The 15,270-nt window shown below is 38.0% G+C and overlaps 2 protein-coding genes across 2 annotated transcripts in view; one reads left to right on the forward strand and one right to left on the reverse strand.

Moving 5' to 3' along the window:
- Nucleotides 1-15,270, reverse strand: part of ARL13B (ADP ribosylation factor like GTPase 13B) — a 34,712-nt gene that overhangs the window by 12,549 nt on the left and 6,893 nt on the right. Inside the window, 3 exon segments of the mRNA XM_027905994.1 lie at nt 10,902-11,151; nt 13,102-13,172; nt 14,613-14,737. Coding sequence (XP_027761795.1) covers nt 10,902-11,151; nt 13,102-13,172; nt 14,613-14,671 — 380 coding nt within the window. The 5' untranslated portion in view covers nt 14,672-14,737.
- STX19 (syntaxin 19) lies at nt 6,282-7,979 on the forward strand. The gene has a single exon (XM_027905993.1). It carries the CDS (start codon nt 6,532-6,534, stop codon nt 7,405-7,407), a length of 876 nt encoding a protein of 291 aa, XP_027761794.1. The 5' UTR covers nt 6,282-6,531; the 3' UTR covers nt 7,408-7,979.

The raw sequence follows: 15,270 nt of genomic DNA on the forward strand, positions 1-15,270 counted from the left end.
TTAAGGTTCCTTGAAGAAGCTGTAGCTTTGTGGGATGGAGTTAGAATTCCTGAGAAACAAGGAAGACAGAACCTTTGAATTTAACAGCAGCCTCCACACAGGAAAGAACAATGCCCTATTCTTCAGTCTACAGTCAACCTTCTACTTGAAAAATGCTGTTCTACCTCTTCTCCCCTCAGAAATGTTCTCTCTCATCTATTAACTGTTTTCTGGGACAGCAATCAGAAGGATGTTTTATCCTAGAGAAGGGAGGCCTCAGCAGACACAGCATGGAAAAGTTTATCATCTCTTTATGCTTTGCTTGTGTTAAACATCCATGAAAGTCAAACTCCTGATCCACAAACCTCAGCTCGCCAGCTTGTTTCGCTTGTTCTTTCTTCTTCAGTTACTGGCAGTTCACGAGCCTTTTCAGGAAGTCATGGAACACAGAATTCCTTATATTTTTAGCAAACAAACAGATAGGAGAATAGACCAACAGTTTCAGGTCTTTTGGGTTGCTGACAACAATGACAAACCCATCAGTAACTTTTTACTGATTGACACACGGCTCTTCCTCAAATAAACTTCCCTCGTTCCTCTGGTTTGCTTTTCGTGCCTTCAACCCTTATGCAGAACAATCCTTTGGATATCAGGCTAAGCTATACTGAAGAAATGATGAATAAAGTGCTACAAGACCATCTGCCTGCAAACAGCAATTAAGTAATTAATTTGCTTTCACACAGTTGCAGGGAGGGATAGGAGACATTTCTCTATTTCAACCTTAGCCCGAGACAGCTCCTCCAGGTCACATTTAAATAAGAGAATAGTTAAGAATAAACTCATCCTGTTATAATATCTCTGAGCAACTTCATTCTCATATTACCTTTTGAAGTGGTCGCAAGGTTGTCAGCAACTATAATTTGTTTTATTTTGTTAAGTGGCCTCATTCCTACCACAGGTCTGAACCATATTCATATTTACTGAAAACACCTTTCCCTGCTGTGCTCTCAGTTCAATCAGACCTGTTGGTCAAAGAGATGTCTGAGCTCACATGAAGCTTCCAGATGTGTAATTCCAAAAGAAATGACGATAAATTATGTTCCCATATATTTCTGGACAAGATCTAAAAAAAAAATGTAAATATGAATTGGTTTTTTATACTCTATTTCACCTTGATATATCAATACCCTAGGCAAACAAAGTATAGTCAAATTGCCTGTAAGACATGTTTTTATAAAAAACTTGCCTGAAAATCCTTACATTTATTCCAGGTGAGTTCCAAAGCTGTGATACAAAGCTCTGTGGTCTGACAGAGATGAAAAATGGGAACATAAAGTAGATGGGATATTGTACAGGACAAATTTTGAGTCTGCAATTCCACTGTCAGGAAGACAAAAATGTCAAACCATTTAGAGCAATAAAAAGCCATTAACTAGGATATACATCTAACAATATATCCTATTAAGCTGAAAGAATCTCACCTCTCCTCTATCCTGTTGCAGCTCCTATTGTATTTTCAAATACTGCTTTAAATTATAGGAATATTTAGACCTTAATTATGTGATCTTTTGGCAGAAGAGATTATGATTTTCTTTCTGGATTTCTGTGACCTGTAGGTGGCCATCATATTTACACCAGCTAATTAAGGGAAGGTGCTGATTTCTAGTCTTATTCTTGCTGGAAATAAGCAAATAAATCCAGGGACCCACAACATATACATTTATTTCTCTCTGTTGCTCATTTCTGGGGACTCAAAGAGCACGACTGAAATTTTTGGTTAAATAAGTGAAAAAAAAAAAATCACCATTAAAGAAGTTCTCCAGTTTTGCTTTTAATCAAGGGATACTGCATTCCCTCACAAGAGGATAAAGCACAGATTAACTGATTTGCAGATTTTTTAATTATTAAGAATGAAACATCTTAGCCCTTAAATCCCCTCTGCTGAAAACTGATTTTGCACTGTCACCTCATAAATGGCATATTTTTAGGCAGGGCAAGCTCTCTGCCTCTGGTATTTTCTTGCTGAGCCACTCCCACACTTCCCACAAACAGAAACTTGAACTCACAACTATTTTTAAGCCTGTTTTTCTAAGGACTTATCTTAGGCCAGAGATTGTTTAAGACGATATTTTCACCCAACCAGCTTGTGTCCAGTAATCCTCGGTTCAAGCATGTTTGTTTACCAAGTATTTAAGTTAAAGGACACTTTTTAAACAAAGCAGAAAATAAATGTAGCTGGTAGCAAGAAATCCTACTTTAATTACTTCAGAATAATCTTTGACAAATAATAGGGAAAGATTCCCATCAAACCCCATCAATCATTTCTGTGAGAATATATGAGAGAGCACAGCCTCTGGAGCAAACTAAATTTACACTCAACTAGTTTTCCTCACAGACTACTAAAAGTATTTTAAACTATATGCATTTAAATGGTTAAATGTGTCTCACTAATTTTTTTTGTTGCTAACTTTAGATACTTAAGCAGGAATGAACTTCAAACAATACCCACAGCCATTGTGTTCCAAAGTTATATGGGTTTGTTGTCAGCAGGTAACAGAGCTATAATATAACTTCACTGCAGCTGGGAAAATGAATAAAATAAAATTTTCAGATGACATGTGACCCAAAATCCCCTGCCCAGTGCCCTTAACTGACTGATAACTATGGGACAGGAAAGCAAACCAACCTTTATTTTTGTCGCAATCGGAAAAAGAAATAAAAACCCAAACCAACCAACGAAACAAAACCCCAAAACAACAAAACAAACAAAAAAAAAAACCCCACTAACAACAAAAAATTATCTATTTCAGCCAAGGCAAAGAAAGCAGCATGATCCAGAACAGAGATTTCAAAGAGCTCTTGAAGAGAGAACCCTGTTTCTTCGTTGCCTCCAAGTCCTCTTCTCTGGATGTTAAAATGAAGGTAAGAAGGCATGAAAATTGTATCAAAGATAAACATAAACAGAGCCTTTTGCGCCAGGCGTTTTAATGAGGGTGCCAAACAGCCAAGAAATAGTGAAGAAAACTATGGAATTTAAAATAAACAGCAGGTTTTGGTAAATTGGGGAGTGGTGGGGATGGAATAAAACAATCCAGCAAAGCCTAAAAAGAAGCCACTATATCTATTTATAACCAGCAACACGAGTTCCACATGATCAACTCAACTTCTTCACACATCCCATCGTATCTTTTAACTCGAGGCAGCCCAAGTTTTTGGATGTAGGCTCCACTTTAACTAGGTGTAATTAAAAGGTGGAAGAATATTCTATTCTATGTTGCTTTGTAATTAAGCACCTCTTAACTGGTCTATATTTTTTTTCTCTTAAAAAATAGGCAAGAGAATATTAAAATTTTCCTTATCTTTGAATTTAGGACATACTTTATCATCATCACAGGTTAATAATGGTGGTCCAGCCCTCAGGATCTATTATTCCACCAATGTGCTGAGGTAATTGTCTTTATAAAGACTTTTCCAGCCACTTCTGTCATGCAGAGATTCACAGAACCCTAATGAGCAACACAGTCAAATTATTGCATTCCTACTTTTTCCCCCCAAATAAGTGTATGAAAGCACATCAATAACCCCTAAACTCCAAGTATAACTTAGGTACTGGGCAAAACTGGACCTGATTCATCCTCCTTTACCTCTGCCCCCTCCTCCTCAAACCCACCCTGCAGCCACATCAGTCCAAAGGAGGAACTGCAGCCACATTAGTACAGCAACTCCATCTCTACAGATTCTTTTTTTTAATCACTAGCCTGGGAGATTCCAGCTCCAAACATGGTTTCAGCATCAGTAACAGTTCAGATAAAAGATGTCACAGCAGCATTTATGAGTGAGGAACAGCCAGAAACACAGGCAGACCTCACCAATGCTTTCCAGATTTACAGGTATGAGAGCATTTAGAGCCATTTCTAAATACAGCCAGTAATTTAAAACTATAATTTAACAAGCAAATGCTTTCCCATCTACTGATTTGCTCTGGCTTTCCTGCACTCAGTGTCTTGGTTGCTTTAACCCAAATTTTCCAACCTCTGATGAACAGCAAGTCTGATGAGGACATGCCACTTTATCACTGTAAAAATACCATCTTTTTAAACCTTTCTTTTTTTTTTTTTTTTAATATAGGGGACACACTAAGTCATTGGATTGCTTCCAGCCCACATATTCTATTTACTTAAGTCTAAAACAATAGGCATATTCTCCTTTCAGTGACAAAAACTTCAAGGAAATGGACCTTTCCTCTCAATCAAAACCTGATGTGCCCCTATCCACATAACACAAACACACAGGACGAAAACAAGGACTCACAAAACAAAGCTTGTTGTGGAACACTCAAGAAGCTAAGCCAACAATTTCCAAGGTTATCTCTGTCAGGAAGACATCCTTATTTATTTGAAACCAGCATGTGTTTCAGCTGCCAGTACAATCAACCCCATTTACTGCCAAGCACGTTCAGTGTTAGGTTTTGAAGGCAAACCTGACAGAAGATAAGATATGAAACTCAGGTTCAATTGCTTGCATTCCATTCTTTTGTGAGAATAATGTTTAAACAAGAAAAAAAAAACCACATCTTAAGTATTTTCTGCTTGCTGCTTTGCAAGTTTGCTAGTTGACAAATAGTTTGGAGATGTGCAACTTTGCTTGTTCTCTCCATCCTCCCCTAATTATTTGGAGACCAATGCACCTAAAACATTGAAATTTAGATATCAATCATTTATGGATATACTGACTGAAGATAAAGCCCAGTATATGCTCCAGTGTTTAACTTACTTTCAAATCACAGATCACGTGAAAAATGGGTAACTGCCATTTGTGGTCTGAAGGAGCAAGTGGATGATGTCATGCAGGTTTTAGAGCGTTTCAGAAATGACTTGCTTTGTCTCAGACACAAGAAAGCCTTGCCACAGCACATCATAAACATTAATGGTGCCCTTAGAACTTGCTTTTAATCCCAGGTTTGCCAAGCCAGGCCAAATTAAGGTGGCTCAGCAGTGCTGGGCTACACTTCCCCTGCACAGCTCTGAAACATTCCTAAAGGATTTTATCTGCAAAGAATTGCCTGACTTCTGCTGTGGGTCCACACTGTTCAACTCTATGACTTCTCTTGTTCAAAAATCCACATAGAGACTTTAAATATGAAGTATCATTTCAAACTGTTCAAATAAAACAAAATCATTTGCATGTTGACAGGTTACCTGATTGATCCTCTGCAGTTATAACAAATGCATCCTTCTGGATACTGTAAAGAAGTACTACATTTGCTTAGTAATAAAAAAAAAATATACATAAATCTTTAGAATCAGGGTTTAAAAATAATTGCACCTGTAAGTCTTTCCTGAAACATCTAAAACCAGGCAAAATATACTTCTGTCCTGTTTAACTGCCTGAGCAGCTCTTTGGAAGACACACATTTGACTTAATCAGAAGACCCCAAGTAAAAAAATCCCATAATCTTAAGACTAGTCCTGAACATTTTACATCTCACTAAAATTTTCCATTCTTGATCACAGTCCAAGCAAATAATTCATGCAGAGTTTGAGAAAAACACTTTCTTCCTATAATTAAAAATAGCTGAACTCAGTTATTTTCTAAAACATGCACAGTGGAAACTTTCTCTTAATTTCTCTTAATATCTTCAGTAAAGCTATATATTTAAGAATATAAAGAATATATTTAAGAATATATTGTGAATTACACCTTCACAACATCTAGGGTATAAAACAAAACTAAACTGAATTTTTAATAAATAAGAAATAGCACTGAGTTGTATCCCACTATGGTGCACAACACACATCTGCATACATTTTATGAAGACTGCAAATGGAAATGCAGGAGTAGAAGACAGTAATTCAAAATGGGCTTAGAAAGTCTTCATGCTGCAACATTAGTGACGTGGATTCACCTCCAGAAAAACTCAAACATAAAAAAACCCTCACTATTTTCATGCTGAATTATTAGTTTTTAAATTATGAGACTTGTGTTTCTTACAGAGAATCAAAAAATGGAACAGCGGATTCACTTTTATTTCCAAAAAGATTTCAAGGTTGATTAATTTTAATCAGATAAAGAATTAGGATAAAATAAGAATCTGAGTTACTCCTCTCTTCCTCCCCAAAATAAAAGTGCTCTCCACACATTATGTTCTTCCCTGGTCTGAGTTCTGCATCCTGCCCACAAAAAAGGGACTGGGCTCCAAGTCACTGTCTGTGGAGGGAACACTGCAGTGAAGAAGCTGAGGAAAGACTGTAACCAGCCCCAGGTTATGATAAACTCCTCAAGAGCCTGCAATAAATGGTGGGGTTCACTGACACCCCCCTCTCTCACGTATTTGTGCAGAATCCACATCACTTTCACCTTTGTGCAGAGGGAAGTGGCTCTAACCTCCAAAACTACTTTTCCCCTTATATGTGCAAGGGCTAACACTGATTGTTGTTACATTTTGATTACAGTGAAACCAAACCAACAAAAAAAACCACCCATATTGGATTAACTTCCTGTGTTGCAAGAGAAGGGGTTAAAAAAAAAAACCAAACCCTGAACACAAAAGCCATGAGAGACCGACTGCAAGAGCTTAAACTGAGGGCTAAGGAGCTGCAGATAGCTGGAGAAAACAGCAGTGCAGCTGTCCAAGAAGAGGAGCAGGAGTTTGAACAGCAGGCCATCATTTACGAGAAAGAGCCCATAACCGAAAGGCACCTGCACGAAATCCAGAAGCTTCAGAATGAAATCAATAACCTGGTGGAAGAAGTGAACAAATTCAGCCAGCAACAAAAAAGCCTGGTGTCCTCAATGAGGAGATTCAGCGTGCTGAAAAAGGAATCTAACCTAGCCAGGGAGATCAAAATCCAGGCAGAGCACGTGAGGAAGTGTTTGGATGAGCTGTCGAAGGCGGTGAAGAAAGCTGAAAGCGAGCACGGGCCCTCCCGGGCCACGGTGAGAATCCTGAGCTCCCAACACGCCTTCCTGTCCCACCGCTACCTCCACGCCATGCTCTCCTACAACGAGGCCATCACCGCCAAGCAGGACAAGTGCAGGAGGTTCATCGTCCGTCAGCTCGAGGTGGCTGGCAAGGAGGTGTCTGAGGAAGAAGTCAATGACATGCTCCAACAGGGGAAATGGGAGATCTTCAACGAAAACCTCCTGACTGAAGCCAAAATAACCAAAGCTCAGCTCTCGGAGATCGAGCAGAGGCACAGGGAACTCGTCAGTCTGGAGAACCAGGTCAGAGACATAAAGGAACTGTTTATCCAGATATCGGCGCTGGTGGAGGAGCAGGGGGAGATGATCAACAACATAGAGATCAGTATGAACAACACTCAAGAATACACTCAAGTATCTAAAGAAAAATTTGGGCTTGCAGTCAGGTACAGAAAGAGAAACCCCTGCAGAGCAATTTGCTGCTGGTGCTGTCCGTGCTGCAAGTGATAAAAGAAATGAACTCCTGGAAATACCACTGGTTCCTACACAGCAAACCGATCCTGAAAAGCAGCCTTGGGATCCCATTGTCCCTTCAGGGGAAAACTCTCTCTGTTTATCCAAACAGAGTTAGAAGAGTGCAAAGAATTTTATGGTTCTCACACAAACACATGAATGAGGGGAAAGGATCAAAGGACAAAAGTGCCACTTTTTTGTTCTTCTGACTCCAACTAAAACAGTGTGGCTACAAACTACCTGTGCTTTTGGGAAGCATTGAGAACACTGTTATCTCAAAGACAGATTTCATAATAATGGTCTAGTTGCTTTTCACAAAATAATAATTGGTATTTTTAATTGCCTTGTGTTTTTTAGCGCTTTTATTTACTTGATTCAAATTCTAAGGGTTATTTTCCCCCCAGAAATCTGAAATTCTACAAAACCAATCTGCACATAAAGCAGACCCCATTAGTAACAACGCAGAAGGTGATGCCTAAACCAAACAAGAAGTCAGAAGAGAGTTACCTGGAGTGTTTCACTCCTACCTCTATAGGAAAAGTTACTCACAGACATTAGGTTATTTATTTAATGAAATGTAACAGAAAATAACACTGCAACTCAGGCAAAAAAAAATTACTTCCAAAAAGAAATTAAAAAAAGAAAAATTCGCACTAAAACCAAACCTCAAAGCAGAAATGTACTTCTGAACTCTTTTGTGCTGTGCAAAGGCACAATCAATAGCACTGTATCTGGATACAGTCAGGGAAGGCAGAACAAACTGCACTACAATTCTACAAGACACTGAGTGAGCTACATGTCTTCAATTTTATCTAGTGGGGAAAAAAAAAAAAGGGCACTACTGAATTATTGTTACGCTGTGATATTTATAAATAGTCGGATTCCTTCCCCCCCACATTAAAATTGCAACTGAAATTAACTGTTATCAAAATACAAAGGTGTGAACCCTAAAGAGAAAAATAAAGTTAAAGACACCACAGATACTATTTCATTAAACAACCTCCCTTAACTTACCTTTATGTTCCATGAGCAGAGTAGAAACCAGACAATAAACAATACAGAGCAAAGAGCTATTATGGCCAATATACAGATATATGTATGTATTTATGTATATAAACTTAATATAACACACAGAGAAATATGCACCTAACAGCAGCACCACCCCACCTTCCTTTCCTGTTTTTACTTTTAGAAAAAACAAAGGTACATAACTTTCCTTCTCTCCTGGGCCCTTAAACAGAAAGGCACTGTGGTAGCTCTGTGAGGGATTATTATTATTCTCTAATAATTAGCAAAACAGTACAAAAGTGAACAACTCAAGTAGTTCCCAGATGTGTATCTGGTTAGAAACAGGCAAAACAGGAACATCTAACACACACTGAAGAAGAACTGGGAAGCGAGAAAGCCAGAAGGACTTGTGGAAAGCTTTTTCTTAATACAGGATGCTAATAACTGAAAATAAATAGCATTAACTTAAACTTACATTGAAGTCATGGGGATTTGATACTGAGCATTCAAAATCATTAACAGCTGAAATTTTGCAGTGATCATTAAAATAACTTTCCAGTGTTTTTGTTACGTGATTATACAGAAGGACAAATTAATTAAAGCAGAGCTCTGAGTGTTCTACTAAGAAAAGAGAAATATTAATAGCTATAATCCCTTATCACCAAAATAACAGGCAGAAAGGAGCTTTCTACTAAAATAAAAATACCTGCCCAGCAATTTCCCTGGCATAAAAACATCAGCACACAGACTTGCATTTCCTTTTGCAACACAAAAAAAACCCCAAACAACCACAGCAAAACCCCAGCAAACACAAATTAACCCCAAACAAAACCAGTATTTGCCTAAATAATATGAACTCTGCGTGTTCCTTTCTGATACAAGGAAGGACAAAAAAACATTCTAAGGGAAGAAAATATAAACTTGTATATCTGTATAAGGCTTGGGCGTGCTGAAAGAATTTACACTCAACAGGAAGAAAAATGACAAAGAGTTTAACATCGCCAAATAATTTGTACTAAGAGTCAACAACAGCCAATACCTCCTGCACTTTAAGAATCTATTAAAAGGTAATAACATCAACAAATTTAGTTTAGCCCAAGTAAACTCAGTTAATAAATACACTTTGCCTCCTGATTAGCTGCTGATATTGATCAAAAAGCAGGATCAAGTCCCAGGGAAGTGAGTGGGGTCTCTGCAGGTACAGCCAGCCAACAACCCAAATAAACTCCCAATAAACTCTATTACAGGATTAGGGCACTGAGATTTCTACAAAAAAACAAATCAAACAAACAAACAACAGAAACCCCCCAAAAACCAACAACAAAAACCAAACCAAACAAAAAAAAACCCGACACACCATAACTCCAAAAGCCCCTGAAGTTGTATTTAATTAGAATCAGTAGTCAACTGTCACAGCAGCATTTTTAGGACAGATTTGGGTTAAAAATGCATTAAGCTGCCTTCATTGCCTTCATTCAGAGCAATGGAATATAAAATGTAATCTATTTTCAACATATACACCATTAGCTTGCTGAACCACACTCCACTTCATCAAAACAATTAGCCACTTGCACCCTGGTGGTTACCACAGCACCACTACTTCCTTAAAGTAAGAGGCCTCTCCTCTTAATTTTACAGATTCTTTATGATAGCACAGAAATCTTGTGCAATTTAATGCATTATGGAGGTCTTGTGCCCACCAGACACTGTCCTGATAAACCATTTTAAACTTCATCTTGTAACTTCAAAAGGGTATTTGTTATCAAAGACCTTTGGTGGGGCTGAACTGAATGAAATATGTTATTTCCAATATTTTACAAGACCTATTAAGCAGAGAAAAAGGACATGACAAACACTATCAAAGGAAACCTTCTGTAATGAGATTTTGCTGAGCATGTATCAGCAGCACCACCATGTGTTAAGTGAACAAAACATTTATTGCTGAGAGATCACCGGTGTTGCTGAATATAATCAAGCACTTACAGTTTAAGTAATTGATGCAGGCCTAAGAAATGATATTTTTACATCGGGTTGTCATGCCAGATTTGTAAAGCCTGTCATTGCAAGTAATATTACAATTTAAAAGTGTTAAAAAATCCCACCTGATTGTTTTTCCACTGCTAAAGAAAGAGGAGACAAATAAATATCCCCGGGAAGGACTGAATAAGATACAAAGTCAGAGGAAGAGAATGGATTCAGGATATCACCAGCTGCTACAGAGGGAAAGAGGGAGGGAAAGACAAGGCTTTGTTCCCCAGCATGATATGAAAGTAACGTAAATAAACACTTCCTAAACACCATAAAACTAATTGTAATATTGCTTAGTGCTAAAAGTGACAGCAGTATTAGTCTACTTTAACTTATTAGCATTACTATTAAGTGTACTTTTACTGAAGTTCACACTACACGTAAATGGCTCTTCAGAAGGTCTAAATTTCCCAAATTTCAGTTATTAGGTGAACATTTATTACATTACTTACACCAGCACGGGTTTCCCTGATATCTTAGGGCTGTTCAAAACTTCTATCATGGCTTGCTTTGTTTCTTCCATCCTTTCCACGTCACTGGAATCCACCACAAAGATCACCCCGTAAGACTCAGCGTAGTAGTTCCTCCAGATATTCCGGATCCGTTTCCCACCTCCCAAATCAAAGATTGTCACTTCAAAGCGTCCCTGCTTAAGGTCAATTTTGGAAAAGCCAACTGTTGGGGCCACGTCTTCAGGAGACTCTGTCAGAGATCAAAGAAGGAAGTTTTATCTTTCGGTTTAAAGAGGATTTCATACCGTGATTTGTGCAGCAAAATTCGTATTTTAAAAACGTGGAGTAAAACCTCCCTGTTAAATGGCACCACGTCACCAAACACATTTTTATTTTCACATTAAGATTTTCCCCTCTTCTCAGGTAACTGTGAATTAACACATCAGTCTTTTAATCAGTTGGTTTCCGTTAATTTAGATAGGAGCATTGGGTCGAGGGGGGTGTGGAGAAAAGAAAGAAGCCAAAAATGCACTTTTAAACAATTAATTTATATTAAAATATATTTATTTACATAATAGTTGTATTTTTTCTATTTATAAATAATATACTTTACGTGCTATATTTATATTAAATATTTACTATTTAATATTAACAGTTCCACTGCAGTGATGTTCAGTGTACTGCCATTTTTACTTCCCCCTCACCACCATCTGAACAGTTATTCAGCATTTGCATGGTATTAATTCAGGTCTGAGAAGGAAAACAAACCAAACAGTTAATGCATTATGACCTGGGAACCCTCGTGCTCTGCCAAATTTATCCTTTATCCTCCGTGGTTGCCAAAACAACTTCAGAGGTTCAAATCAAGGAGATGAAGTGAATGAAACCACGTTCCTCTGAGATGTAAACTACTCACCTCTCTGTATTCAAGAACAGGTTTCAGCCTTTGATTGTTTATTGTTATTTTTCTCTAGTTTGCCATGCTTTATATTTAAAACTCTTGCTCCCTGTCTGCCTTCCCTGAGGGCAAAGAAAGCCCGTACTTGCCTCACACCACTGAGCTCTCTCTGCAGGGCTGAGATAATTGGATATATCCAACTGTTTTATGCAGCTTGGCAGGCACAAGGCAAGAGAAACAGGTGCAAAATCCAGTTATTTTGGCAAAGAAGACTTTGGTGGCCCTGCTGATTTACCCAGAGTGCTAAAAAGTGAGATGTGATAGCTGGGTTTGAGCAGAGACCAACTACAGCTGCAGTCTCCTCCTACAGACTTGGGTGACTGAGGCACAGCCAAAAATACTGGTTCTAATCTCTGCAAGCCCTGCTAAGGGAAAAAAAAAACCATATAATTGCATTATAAGGCAACTATTTAAACACTTGGAAACAGTCACAGACATCTTCTCCTTGAGTTTAGAAACACCCATCCTCACCTCGTCTTTTCTCCCCCAGAAAAATAAGATTTTTAGAAATAACTGTCACACTGAGCTAATAAAGGTGTTAAAGTGGATTTTGACGTGGAATGGAAGGCTAAATAACTAAACACTCATGTTTTCAGGGCTGAGAGAGAGAATCTCCCTAATTTTATTCCTGCTTTCTTGCATAACACAACACAAGTAAACAGAAAGTTGAGGTGGAGTCTCCGAGTCTGCCAAAACACTACCAAACACACTCTTGTTATTGCACAAGATGGAAGTTATTTAGAAAGACAATCCCAGAAGTAGAGGGGAAAAAAAATCCCACAGAGAATTTTCTTTTGTCATAAGCACGAGTTTCCTTCAGCTGTTTATTGAACTGCTGAGAAAACCTTATTCTTGTCAAAAATATCCTATGATGCTCATGAAATTTAAACAGAACCCAGAAAGTATTTTGTTGCCATTTAGCATTTTTTGTTGCCACTTAGCATTTTTTGTTGCCACTTAGCATTTTTTGTTGCCACTGAGCATTTTTTGTTGCCACTGAGCATTTTTTGTTGCCACTGAGCATTTTTTTGTTGCCACTGAGCATTTTTTTGTTGCCACTGAGCATTTTTTTGTTGCCACTGAGCATTTTGCACAGTTAACAATACAGTGATCAACTTCAGGCATACCAGTATCAAGATACTCTGAACATCTGGGTTTTTTTGGTTTTTCAAATTTAAATGATTGAAAATTAGGAATTCTTCTCTCTCAGCTCTCCAATTAGACAATAAATAACTTGCTTACCTCCTTGAATCCCTCGGACTGTAGCAGTTTTACCAGCATTATCAAGACCCACCATTATTAGTGTCACCTTCCTCCATAAGGAGAAAAAGAAAAGAGAAAGATATTTAAAATCTTTTTTTTTTTCCCTCCAGCTAGACATCATTTATTTTATTACCTTTTTTTTTTTAACACATGCATAGCAAATTTACCCCCAAGCAGCAGGAATATTAGGTATCAAAATACCAAAGAGTAGCATTGTTACAATTGTGTATCTGGTGTTCAATATGTCAAGCCACCTGATTAAACAGAACAGCACAACAAAGTATGAAATGAGAAGTCTAATATTGTGGTTCACATGAGAAAATGATTTTGCTTTCAACTTGCCTGCTGAAATTTAACTTCATGGTAGTGTAAATTTTATTTGGTGTGGTCATGGTCTCTTAAACAATTCCTGCCATTTCATTTCCATTTCCCTGTATATTTACCATCTCTCTCTGCCTCAAAGCTGCTCCTGTGTTAGGAATTTATTTCTGTCTCCAGCAGTGCATCTGAACAACACTACACAGTACACAAAACTTGTGCAGACAGCCCCAGATGCTGTGAATATTTACCAGGAGAGGATTTTAAACAAAGCAATAGGAAAAGCATGACTGTGTACTGCTCAGTTCTCTCTCCTATTCACAAACACTCACAGCAGTCAAATGAAATTTGTTCAAATTTATGCCCCTTTAGGTGAAGTAATACTAAAAACATTGTTATTCCCAGACTTAAAACTGTAATGGTATCAAACACAAAGTATCATTTATGCAAGTTCTCTCAGAAGAGCCAAAAAGCTCCGAGAAAAGAACCTAAAAACAAAGAGCAGGATCATCATAAATTATACTTTAACAGGAATCTAAAATCAGATCTTTGAAAAGCTCACAATTGTCTCTAACACAATGGTGGAGTCAGAAAGCTGCTCAATCCAATATAGTTCTTTGAACAGTAGCACCTTCTGTAAAATCTAAACTATGCAGCACTGAAGAGCAAATCCTCCTACACCAGTGTGAAGTATAAATAAGTTTATTTATTTCCCATAGTTTGCACACAGTTTGAAATAAACTATGTGCTACCTGTGCCTCTCTGCTAATTGGAGGAAAACGCAGGATGTCAAAGGAACAAAGAAGAACAGCAGAATTCCATAACTGAGAGTGGATCACCAAGCTATCCACAAAACGCAGTATGAAGATACTCAGACAACAGCAAAGAAAATTAAACATTTTTGCATCACCCCATAATGCTCAACCTCAGGAAACATTATGTGAAAGACAGTATTCTGAACTTTATGCTTTCCTGAAGTCAGAAACAAAGCACCCAAATTAGAGATGATTAACATCTCATTTTTAAGATCAGAAGATGTATTAATTCTCTCCTGGAGAAAAAAATACATGGATTTTTGTAACTGAATTAAAAAACATGAAGCAAATGAAGTGAAGTATAGGTGGAATACAGGAAGGTCAGCACAGAAGTGCAGAACAGTTTCCCACATTTACCTGACAGGTTCCTGCCACCGTTTTAACCAGTTGCAGCAATTGGCCATTAGATTGAACATCCCTCTTCACTATCCACCCAGAGCCATCCAGAGACAACGTGGACAGGTCAGAGCAACCCAAAAAGACTCTCTTGTTCCTGCTGCTAGCAAGAAAAAAAATGGAAAAAAAAAAAAGCATGGTTAGCCCCTATATTTAACAAGGCATTTCCCTATCTGTTCATTTCCTCCTCTTTTTCCATCCTTTCAAAGTTCACCTGCCCCCCAATTTTACATACGTGGACAGCAACAACACAGTACTCCCATAAAATAACAGTGCAAGGCAACTGCACACAAGGGAACCTGTAAATTAGAGGAACAAGATGCATCAAGCTTCAAAATTCCAGTGCCTGCCTTGCTGACACATCCCACAGCTCTGCTGAGGGATGCAAAGTAAGGACCAATTTCAAGCATGAGTGAGGCTTATAAGAACGTAACAGGATAAGGCATTAAAAGCAAACACAGGATGTCCCTACCTGCTGAGTAATATTCACTGAACAGTCAACTGCTTTTACACAAAAAGATCCCACAACGAGGAAACTCAAAGAGAGTGTTTCGAGGAACTGGCAACTGTATCTAGTCATAGTCAGTAAATTAAATAGAAGGATCAATTACTTCCATCA

This window comes from Empidonax traillii, unplaced genomic scaffold (assembly GCF_003031625.1).
Source record: "Empidonax traillii isolate 1590-97213 ecotype Southwest subspecies unplaced genomic scaffold, ASM303162v1 scaffold1231:size149244, whole genome shotgun sequence".
Lineage (NCBI taxonomy): Eukaryota > Metazoa > Chordata > Aves > Passeriformes > Tyrannidae > Empidonax > Empidonax traillii.